The sequence below is a fragment of the Nycticebus coucang genome, chromosome X (assembly GCF_027406575.1).
Source record: "Nycticebus coucang isolate mNycCou1 chromosome X, mNycCou1.pri, whole genome shotgun sequence".
Taxonomy (NCBI): Eukaryota; Metazoa; Chordata; class Mammalia; order Primates; family Lorisidae; genus Nycticebus; species Nycticebus coucang.
The window spans coordinates 61,567,978-61,578,194 of NC_069804.1; the positions used below are offsets into that span (position 1 = coordinate 61,567,978).

General features: G+C 43.3%; 1 protein-coding gene across 1 annotated transcript in view; it reads right to left on the reverse strand.

Moving 5' to 3' along the window:
- FAM120C (family with sequence similarity 120C) overlaps positions 1–5,058 on the reverse strand; it is a 127,834-nt gene extending 122,776 nt beyond the window's left edge. The window contains 1 exon segment of the mRNA XM_053579016.1: positions 3,990–5,058. Within this exon segment, the coding sequence (XP_053434991.1) occupies positions 3,990–4,709 (720 nt within the window). The 5' untranslated portion in view covers positions 4,710–5,058.
- Between the last annotated feature and the right edge of the window lie 5,159 nt (positions 5,059–10,217).

Genomic DNA, 10,217 nt, shown 5'->3' on the forward strand with positions numbered 1-10,217 from the left:
CTTAATTTTCCTGCTACTGGCGATTATCATACAATGGTTGGTACAGCATATAAATGAAACCAACCAAACGATAAAATTCATTCCAAAAATATACACTGAATCTTTTCATGGGAAGCTGTAAGTTGTCGAAAGGTAAACAGACAACCCAACAACTTACCTATTATTTAATCCTTTTTTTTATTTTTAATTTTTTTTTATTAAATCATAGCTGTGTATATTGATATAATCATGGGGCATCATTCACTAGCTTCACAGACCGTTTCTATTATTTAATCCTTTCACCTTTATTTTACTTTCTCAATCTTAAATAAAAATGAGATTGGGAATAAAGGCCTATCTTGGGGTTTAACCTGAACAATAAAACCGAGGCGGGGAGAAATACAATACGGGTTTTGTTCTGAAGTGCTAATTCAGTCAAAAGAAATGGTAGGCATGCAGATCATCCAAATGAAAAACTGCCACTTTCAGTATAGTAGAACACTCCCTCCAAAAAGGGAAACCACAATCAGTTATTAATTAATACCTGTCAATTTTGTGCTACAATCCAGGAAGTTCTTCATCACTCCAACGACAAAAAAGTCACTGACCCAAAACCAGGAGAAAGAAAATTACTCACTGATAGTATCCAGAGACAATTTAGATATGCAACTTTGCAGCTGGTCTTAAATCTACTACATTAAGAGCCACCATGAACTTTTTAAGTCTTTCCTACAATCTCATTCTCTTAGGATGACTGAACTATTCATTTAGGGGGAAAATGTATCCTGCATCCAAAGAATACAAGACATTAGAGCAAGAATTACCTCTTTGCACCTCAGTTATACAGCTGAAAATGATTATGCATATATGAAAAGATCAAAGAGTTTGTTTATAATCAAGCATGGAGAATAAGATTTATATATTCCCCAAATGATGGTTCTAAGGCCTGAAGAGAACTTCTGGAATTTTTTTGCCCAATGAATTGAAATAAATTAGAGTTAACATTTGAATACCCACAACGGAGATTCTATTTTCACTATGCCTGATTTATCACATATCCATCTATCTAACCCTTCTTATTTTTTGATGAACTGCTAGGATTTTACGAATGAGATTTTGTGTGATGAAATATGACAAAAATAAATGTTACTTCTCAAATGTTTGACTACTGGGGTTAGAAACGTCCAAGGTCCAGGTCAGGGTTAAAAAGTTTAGAAACCACAAATCCATATTGTGTTCAACTCTCTTGCAACCTCCAATCAAAATCTATTCAGAGCTTGCAACCCTTGTCCACTCTGAACTATCCTTAGCCCTCCTTCATGAATTAGCCTCAATTGGTGAAGCCTCCCCCAACTTTCCTTTTTTTTTTTTTTTGTTGCAGTTTGGCCAGGGCCAAGTTTGAACCCGCCACCCTTGGAATATATGGGGCCGGCGCCCTACCCACTGAGCCACAGGCGCCGGCCCCAACTTTCCTTCTTTCACCCAGAATTAACCATGACCCTTGTAGGAGCCATATTTTCATCATTTACAATTGGCACATAACATTTACAATTTTGTTTTCAGTCCGTCTCTTTTATAAACACTGACCTCCTTGAAGACAGGAATCCCCTCATTTATCTACAAGCCCTCAGCAAACAGTTTAGTACTACCCTGTTTCCCCGAAAATAAGAGTGTCTTATTTTTAGGTGTGTTCCCAAAGATGCACTAGGTCTTATTTTCAGGGGACGTCTTATCTTTCCTGTAAGTAGGTCTTATTTTTGGAGGATGTCTTATTTTCGGAGAAACAGGGTAGGCAAACAAGCACTCAAAAATAAGAGTGAATATCCTGAACCAGTCTTTAGACCCAGGAGCCAGAGAAGAGTTTAGTTGAGTATAGAAATGATCTCCTCACAACAGCACTCCAAAAGATTCTTCTTAGAGCACTGTTGTTAAGTGCACTAAGATCTGGAGGTAGACAGCAAGTATTGCTGTGTCACAGGGGTCCTCAAACTTTTTAAACAGGGGGCCAGTTCACTGTCCCTCAGACCGTTGGAGGGCCAGACTATAGTTTAAAAAAAAAAAACTATGAACAAATTCCTATGCATACTACACATATCTTATTTTGAAGTAAAAAAATGAAACGGGAAAAAATACAATCACACCGCCTCATGTGGCCCACGGGCCACAGTTTGAGGACCTCTGGCCAAACTTTCCATGTGTCAGGTTGGTCTTGAACTCCTGAGCTCAAACAACCCACACGTCTCCCAGGCTGCTAGGATTATAGTATTGCAAGCATGAGCCACCATTCCCAGCCAAGTGATATTTTTCTTAAAAAAACAAAACAAAAACAAAAACACATATAGATCAGCACCTGGTAAGCATTCCATCAGTGCAGTCACTATTGCCAGCAATCAGATTAATAACAACCATGAGGTAATGGAAAGAATGCCATGAATGATCTACTTAAAAATGGTCAGGGGGCAGCACCTGTGGCTCAAAGGCCTAGGGCTCGGCCCCATATACCAGAGGTGGCAGGTTCAAACCCAGCCCCAGCCAAAAACTGAAAGGAGAGAAAAAAAAAAAAAGGGTCAGGAAAGCAAGCAAATGCGTATCTGTTATATTATTTCCTCTACTTTGTTTGAGGTAGGTCAGTGATTTTCAACTACTGCGCTGGGAAAAGTTTTAAAGATCATTAATTAAATTATTTTCAAAAGAAATTCAAACCACAGTTGAGTATATTCTTTTTTTACTCTTTTGATTAACATAAATTACGTGTGCTGCAGGAGGTTAACTATAGATTCGAGTGTGCCATGAGATAAAAGAGGTTGAAAAATACTGCTGTAGGTCTTTCAATATCTCTGCTGAAATTTCTTTCTTCATTATTCCACCTGGCTCCACTTCTGTAATTTATGATTCCCACAATCCTCATTCCCTCTGTGAGAACTCCAAGAACCAAGGCTGGGGGAATGGGTTTGTGGTTTCATCCTACCCAACCCTGTACTACTTTTCTTTTTCTTCTCCCTGCCTACCTCTACTTCTCAAGACTTGCTATTCTCCACATGTAGAAACTCGAAACCTAAGAGTATGGGAAAGCAACAGAGCAAAAGCAGTGGTGCCAAGAACTGGGGATGCTGAACAAGCTGTTCCCCAGGCCCTATATGCAGTGACCAAACTACATGGGACTGGACTTAACTGTCCATGGGGCCTCACATGCTTGATATTCCTTTTTGCTTCAGCTCATTTTTTCTCCCACTTAAAGCAACCTCCTTCCAAACTTGTGGCCCATTCAAATACATCCATTTTTGAAACGCTAATGAGGTCCAAGTTATTAGGGAAGCCTCCCCTGAGCATTTTAGTCCACAGTATCGTCTCTCTCACACACACACAAACAGGTACTGTACTTACTGTCTATTCCCTAAAGCATAATCACATCCACATTTATATGACTAAATGTTTCATGTGTACATATTTGATTTTTAAGGGGCAGGAACCATGTCTCATTTTTCAAACCCTTTAAGCTCAGTGGGTTAATACTTGATGAACAGTGACTGAATCGGTGGGATTCTGTTTACGCTCACGAAGATAGAAGAATGTCGAAATGAAATAAGCTGAATGGACAGATGGGTGAAAAAGCAGGACTGGGTAAAAATGTAGAAGAAAGACGTTAAATTAACATCTTTTTAATTGATTTGGTCTGAGGTTTTAAAAAGACAATAAGAGAGATGTCACCTGGAGAAAGCAGGAAAAAGTGTTTCAGCTTAAGGCTGAAGCAAGCAGGAGAAAGGTGAGGCTACAGAGAAATTCTGACTAAATTCTGCTAAAACCTAAGGATAAGCCAACTGTTAGGGAAAGGAAGCTATTAGGATGACATGAACAGAGATGTGGTCAAGTAGGTGAGTAAATCAGGAGGGGGTCGTATGATGGGGCGAGAGACATAAAATAATCTAGAGTAGGTAGGCAGGTTGGGGGTTAGATATTTAGCTGGGCAGGAATAGATGTGGGGGTGTGTTAAGATCCGGCCCCTCCCTCACCTTGACCCGGAAGCAGATGAGTGCTAGCCTCACGCAGTGGCTCAGGCAGGCCGGTGGCAGGAACCAGGCCCGTGGTGGAGGGGTGCCCTTGTTGCCCACGTGTCCCACGATCAGTTGCGCTGTCTACGGCTCGGCTTGGCACCGACAGCCCCACTCAGCCAGCCGGTCCTTGCCCAGGCCCCCAGGGAACATGACCACAAGCTCCAGGCTGTCGCCGCCGGGAAAGGCACAGGCTTGGCACAGCGCAGCCAAGTAGCCCAGCATGGCGTTCCATTGGCCGCCACAAACCCAATCCGTCTGGTAGCCGCCATACAGCCGCGGCAGCGCCGAGCCCGCATCCACCAGCACTCGGGCGCCGGGCAGCGGAGGGGACGGCGGCAGTGGCGGGTGCAGGCTGGTCTGCGTCTGGCCGTGGTGGTGGAAGTGGTGAGCAGGGTGATGATGCCGAGGCGGCCAACCGCCTCCAGAGTAGGCACTCAAGGCAGCGGGCGGGAGCGGCGGTTGCAGAGGTACAGAACCCCTGGCTGAGCGTGGAGCCCCAGGCGCTAGGGCGACTGTCGGAGGCAACTGGCGGTGTAGGTGCTGCTGCTGCTGCCGCTGCCGCTGCCGCCGCCGCCGCCGCCGCCGCGAGACCGTGCGCGCGAGTTTGAGGAGATCCACTGGCACCACAGCCCCAGGACAACGCTTTTCCAGGAACTCTTGGAAGCTCTGAACACCCATGCTTCGTCGGGGCCTAGACGAAACAACTGCTGCCAGAGCAAGCTAGGCGGTTATCTGGGCGCCAAGCTGGGGGCGGGCGCGTGCGCACTTCGCGGGGGGCGGGGTGGCGGGAAAAGGATTCCCCGAGGGGAGGGGCGAGGGTGTGAGTAAATGAAGACAAGAGTGGAGGAGACTACAAATTGGATTTGGGTGGAGAGGAGGGGTGAGGCAGACCATACTACGGAGAAGATGGGAGGATAAAAGCGATGACGGGCACTTTTCTTTCTCCTCTCTGGCCTCTCTTTTTCACCGCTTCAGAAAGGATGAAGAGTCTTCCTTTCATCTCCGGGAGCCATGTTGCCCTGTATTCTCTAAGGTACACACTTGGTAGCAGAAGTAAGGAGAGTGGGGCAGGATGGAGGGGCATCCTGGGAGTTGTAGTCGTCTTCTCTTTAGCCTCAGGATGCAATTGAGGAATAAAACTACCACCCCAGTCAGCCCTTGTGCCCACAGGGTCACAAGAGGTGGGGTGTGATGGTCAGTGTTTAGTATTTGCATTCCTACTCTTCACTTCTCATTGAGTGGCCTCAGGCTATTTACTGCTTTTTCCAGGAAAAGGAGTGCGTGGGTGGAGGGAGGGAGTGACACATCATCGGAAAGGAAGTAGTGTTCTGATTGAATTCAAGTCAAGTGATCTTAAATTCCCCGGAAGGAGCATTTTTCTCTCACTGAGAAAAATAATATGAATAGCTTTTAATAAATGAGAAGGAATACACATGAAACATAAGAATAACCACTAACATTTCTGTAGGAATCCACTTTTAGCTACTGTACTTTTTTTTTTTTTTTTGGCAGTTTTTGGCCGAGGCCAAACCCACCACCTCCGGTATATGGGGCCGGGCGCCCTACTCCTTTGAACCACAGGCGCCGCCCCTAGCTACTTCTGTGAAGAGTTGGCTCTACTGGGAACAGTGAAACTTACATTGTTTATTTGCCCAAGCCAATGTAGAGACAAAGAAAAATTGAATATCATTTGTCCTCAGGATCTCTTTGATCTGGGAGATAAGTACTTAGACACATTAAACCACCAAGTTGTACCTTTTTGGTACTTATCTACTTTGTCCAGTGGTTAGAGCCTTTGGTTTCCAAACCTCTTTGTGAATTGTCTGTCCGGAGCTATTTTTTTTTTTTTTTTGAGACAGTCTCACTCTGTCACCCTGGGTAGAATACAGTGGCATCATAGCTCACAGCAACCTCAAACTCTTTAGCTCAAGAGATTCTCTTGTCTCAGCCAACCATGTAGCTGGGACTATAAGCCCCTGCTAGCCACAACACCCAGCTAGTTTTTCTAATGTTAGTAGAAACTGGGTCTGCTCTTGCTCAAGCTGGTTCTGAACTCCTGAGCTCAGGTGATCCACCTGCCGTGGCCTCCCAGAGTGCTAGGCTTACAGGTGTGAGCCACCATGGCTGGGAGCTTTTCAAAATAGTTGTGAGTTAATTTATTTCAGATGTACAGAATCATAATCTCTGCAAAGTCTATTTTTAGCATGCTCCTCAGATGAAACCAATGTTGCACTTGTCTTTCTGGCTTTTAAGGGCCCACTCTTTCAGCAGAAATAGAGCTGAAAACAAGATATGAAGTGAGCAGAATTCAAGCCCCACATTTCCGGAATGTTGCAGGGCAATTACTCCCAGAATGTTTTGGAGGGTGGACTTTTTACCCATGTAGCAGCCCCTCTGCAGTTATAAAAGACTCTGGGATATTTCGTCTAAGCTTTCCTGTAGGTCTTGGGACATGTGGAGGAAGTGTAAGGAGGACCCCAAGTCTGGTCCCAATGGCCAACAGGCTGGAATGTTGGTCTTTTTCAGACTCTGGTGGGTCTGGACATGGATTGAGCAAAGAGCAGACAGAACTCTCCTTCCTTTTCCAGCAGATGGCCTGCCCACTTTTTTTACAAAACCTCTAGCAGATGACCTTTGATCTGTCAAGGCACACCGCCACCTACTGAGCAACACTTATGCCACATCCTAAATTTCTTAAAAAGAGGCCCCTCACCTTAGCTTGGGGTCATTGCCATTTTTCCTTTTTTGGTGGCAGCCCAACTGCTTACAGATTTTTTTTTTTTTTTTGATTAGTGCCTGACAGTGATGGTTTACCCAGTTCACCATGGACGATAAGGTGAGAAGATGCCTCTTATGAAGGAGAGAGCAAGCCTTTATCAGAAAATGTTTTCTTTTAATACAGATGCTCTTAATACTTAATAAATCTCTGGTATTCTACTTGGCCTGGTTCTTTGTGGCACTTTTTCACCTTTCAACATTTAACATAGTCAAATCAGGTTTTAAGGAAGTTGTATTGCTGCAGGAAGATGAGGCCCAATGGAGAGAAAGAACACCCAAACGCTGTGTTTAAAAGAGGAAGGGCTTTATTCCAGCCAGTGGAGCTGCTGCAGACCGGAGTCCAAAATGGCCACACTCCCGGACTGGCTCAGTCTTTTCCTTTTTATCTCCAGTCAAAAAGTTCTGGCCCACAGGTACCTTTCTCAATGATCAGTTTGAATCAAGCTGGAGATGCAGGCTGGGGCTTTTACAGAAGCAGAAGCAAGTGTTAGTTTCTAGGTCCCACGAAGTTAAGTTTCTACAAATTCCTAAGAACTAAAGTCACTACGGGGAGGACCTTGTAGGTGTATCCTTGGAGTCTCCTTGAGAAGACCTCTGTTCTCTTAGACCTCATTTGTTCCAGGTATCTTCTCTCAGTATCATTAGAAAATCTGGTGACCAGGGACTATAAATGATCATACAGTGCAATGATTTACAAAAGTATGTTCCTGGACCAGTCTATTCACATCAACTTCAAAGTGTTGGAAATTTAAGTTCTCAGCAAATTCTTCTACAGCTCACAGCTGAAATCCTAGTACTTGGAGAGGCCTAGGCGGGTGGATTGCTTGAGCTCAAGAGTTTGAAACCAGCCTGAGCAAGAGTGAGACCCCTGTCTTTAATAAAAATAGAAAAATTAGCTGCAGTTGTGGTGGGTGCCTGTAGTCTCCCAGCTACTTGGGAAGCTGAGGCAAGAGGATTGCTTGAGCTCAAGAGTTTGAGGTTGCTGTGACCTATGATGCCACAGTACTTTAACAGGGTATTAGAGTGAAACTCTGTCTCAAAAAAAAAAAAAAAAAAAAAAGAACTGGGCGCGGTGGCTCCAAGTGCTCTGGGAGGCTGAGGTGGGTGGATTGCTTGAGCTCATGAGTTCAAGACCTGCCTGAGCAAAAAGCAAGACCCCCATCTCTACTAAAAACAGAAAAACTGAGGCAAGAGGATCACTTGAGCCCAAGAGTTGGAGGTTGCTGTGAGCTATGATGCCATTGCACTCTACCTAGGGTGACAGCTTGAGACTCTATCTCAAAAATAAATGAAATAAAGATTATGTGGGAGCATAATTTGAAAACATTCTTAAAAAGAAAAGTTTAAGTTCTCAGGCCTTACTCTAGACCTCTAGGATAAGAAACTCCAGGCGTGGAGCTAGAAATTTGTGGTTTAAATTAGAGCAGTATCAAAGCATTTAGTTAAAGCAAAGTGGTAAAGTCAGATTTTATTCAGTAATTACTGACAGTAGGGAAGAGATGAGCTTTTTTCTGATTAGTACAGTGGTGTCTGGGCATTTTAATTAAAGGAAAAATGAGGGAGTTGAAGTAGGGCTTAGTAGTCTGGGAAGTGAAAAATTAGAGGGCTTGTCAGTGTAAATGTGATTAGACCAGCTGTCAGTTACTGAAGATTTATTCTCCTGGTAACACATGTATGTTTTATTCCAAAGGCTGGGTCTCCCCACCCCCCAAATTTCTGCCATAGAGGCCCTATCCTTTTTGATGATTGCATTTCAAAGGACTGGCTTTTAGGCTTTTGAGAAATATTCCAGAATTGTAGGGGAGACATACACATCTCAAAAGGACAGTGGAAAGAGTCACAGTTCCATGCTCCTTTGAACAGTTGCTCTACGTAAGGGAGGACTGGGGCCTATCCTGGGGTATTAGCTAGAACTAACTTTAATTCTTTCGAGTGTGCAAAACTTTTCCTGATAGGAATTCAAAAGTGGGCTGGTCTTCCCAGTGATTTGGGGTCTTAGGCTGCTAAAAGCTGTACTAAAGTTTGGTCAGGTCTCAGTGCTGGGATTTGAATGGAATGTTTCTGTCAGGTTATTGCAATTCTCACCAGCTCTCTATGTGATTTTAACCAGCACTCCACAAGTTTGAGAATCACTGTTCTAGAGTTGACCCTAGGTCCAAGTCCAGACTAGTTAAGCAAGGAAGTACATCAGTAAATTCACTCCCATTAATTTACACCTGTAATTTATTTCTTTTTTTCCCTATCCAGGTAGAAATAGACCTGGTGGTTGATAATGATGTGACCTCTCCTTTCCAAAAGAGGAATTTTGATTGTAGTTATCTAATTATTTCTCTACTATTGCATACTATGTCTATTGGTGGCAGTTAAGTTTATCAGAGGTTGCAAGATCAAGAGAAGCCACATTTCAGGTTATCACTGAACTAGAGGAAGGGGTGTGTCCATGCCACACCATTGCTTCTGGATGCAGTAAGTTGTGTATGACCTGCAGATGTCCATGTCTGATGTTAGGTGTTTCTAGGGCAGCCAAGAGGAGGACTGTAGACAAAAATCTACTGGATTTTCTCTGCAGTACTCTTTTTCTACCACTTTCTCTATATTATATTCATGGTTGCAGCAAGAGCCATCCTTTATATATCTTCCCAGAGAATTTGGCATTGAACTGGAGGAGAGATGAAAAATCCTGGCTGCATTCAAGTACCTGGTTCACTTTTTCCATTAGGCCCGTCTACATTATCCCTGGGTTTTGTGAGGCACCTCTATCTTTATAAGTTCCTTTTTCTTTGCTTAAACTTGTTCAAATTGGGTTATTACTTAACAACAAGATTCCTAACATACATAGTACAGGAGAAACTTTACATTGGATATAGGCCATAAAGAAGAAAGATATGACAGAGCCCAAAGCCCTGAAAGAAGAAGGAGATATAATAGATGCCATAGAATAGTGGTTCAGAGTATTTATTTTAGAGCCAAGGTCTGGGTTCCAATACCAGTTTGACTCCTTATTAGCTGTATAACTTTAATAAGATGCTTAACCTCTTAAATTCTTGCTATACCTGTGAAATAGGGACTCATTAACTTATTTAATATCCACTATAAAGCAAGAATAAAGCTGGGTATAGGAAGAAAGCAGTTTTATAAGAGTGAAAGAGCTTAGAAGGGAGATAGTAATGGTATCTTTGAAGCTTGTGAAGATTAAATGACACTGTACAGCACCAGCATAATAAACTGACATAGTAAGCACATAAAAAGTGTTAACTCTTATTGTTATCAGACAAAAAGGGTCCAGCTGTATGTCACTGTCAGCCAGATGCAGGGACTGGGATTAGGTTTACTAAACTTTGTCACAAGACCAGAAATTCTGGAGAATAGTGGGAGTGGTCTCTCAAAGACTGTTCTGTCTCAGCTATA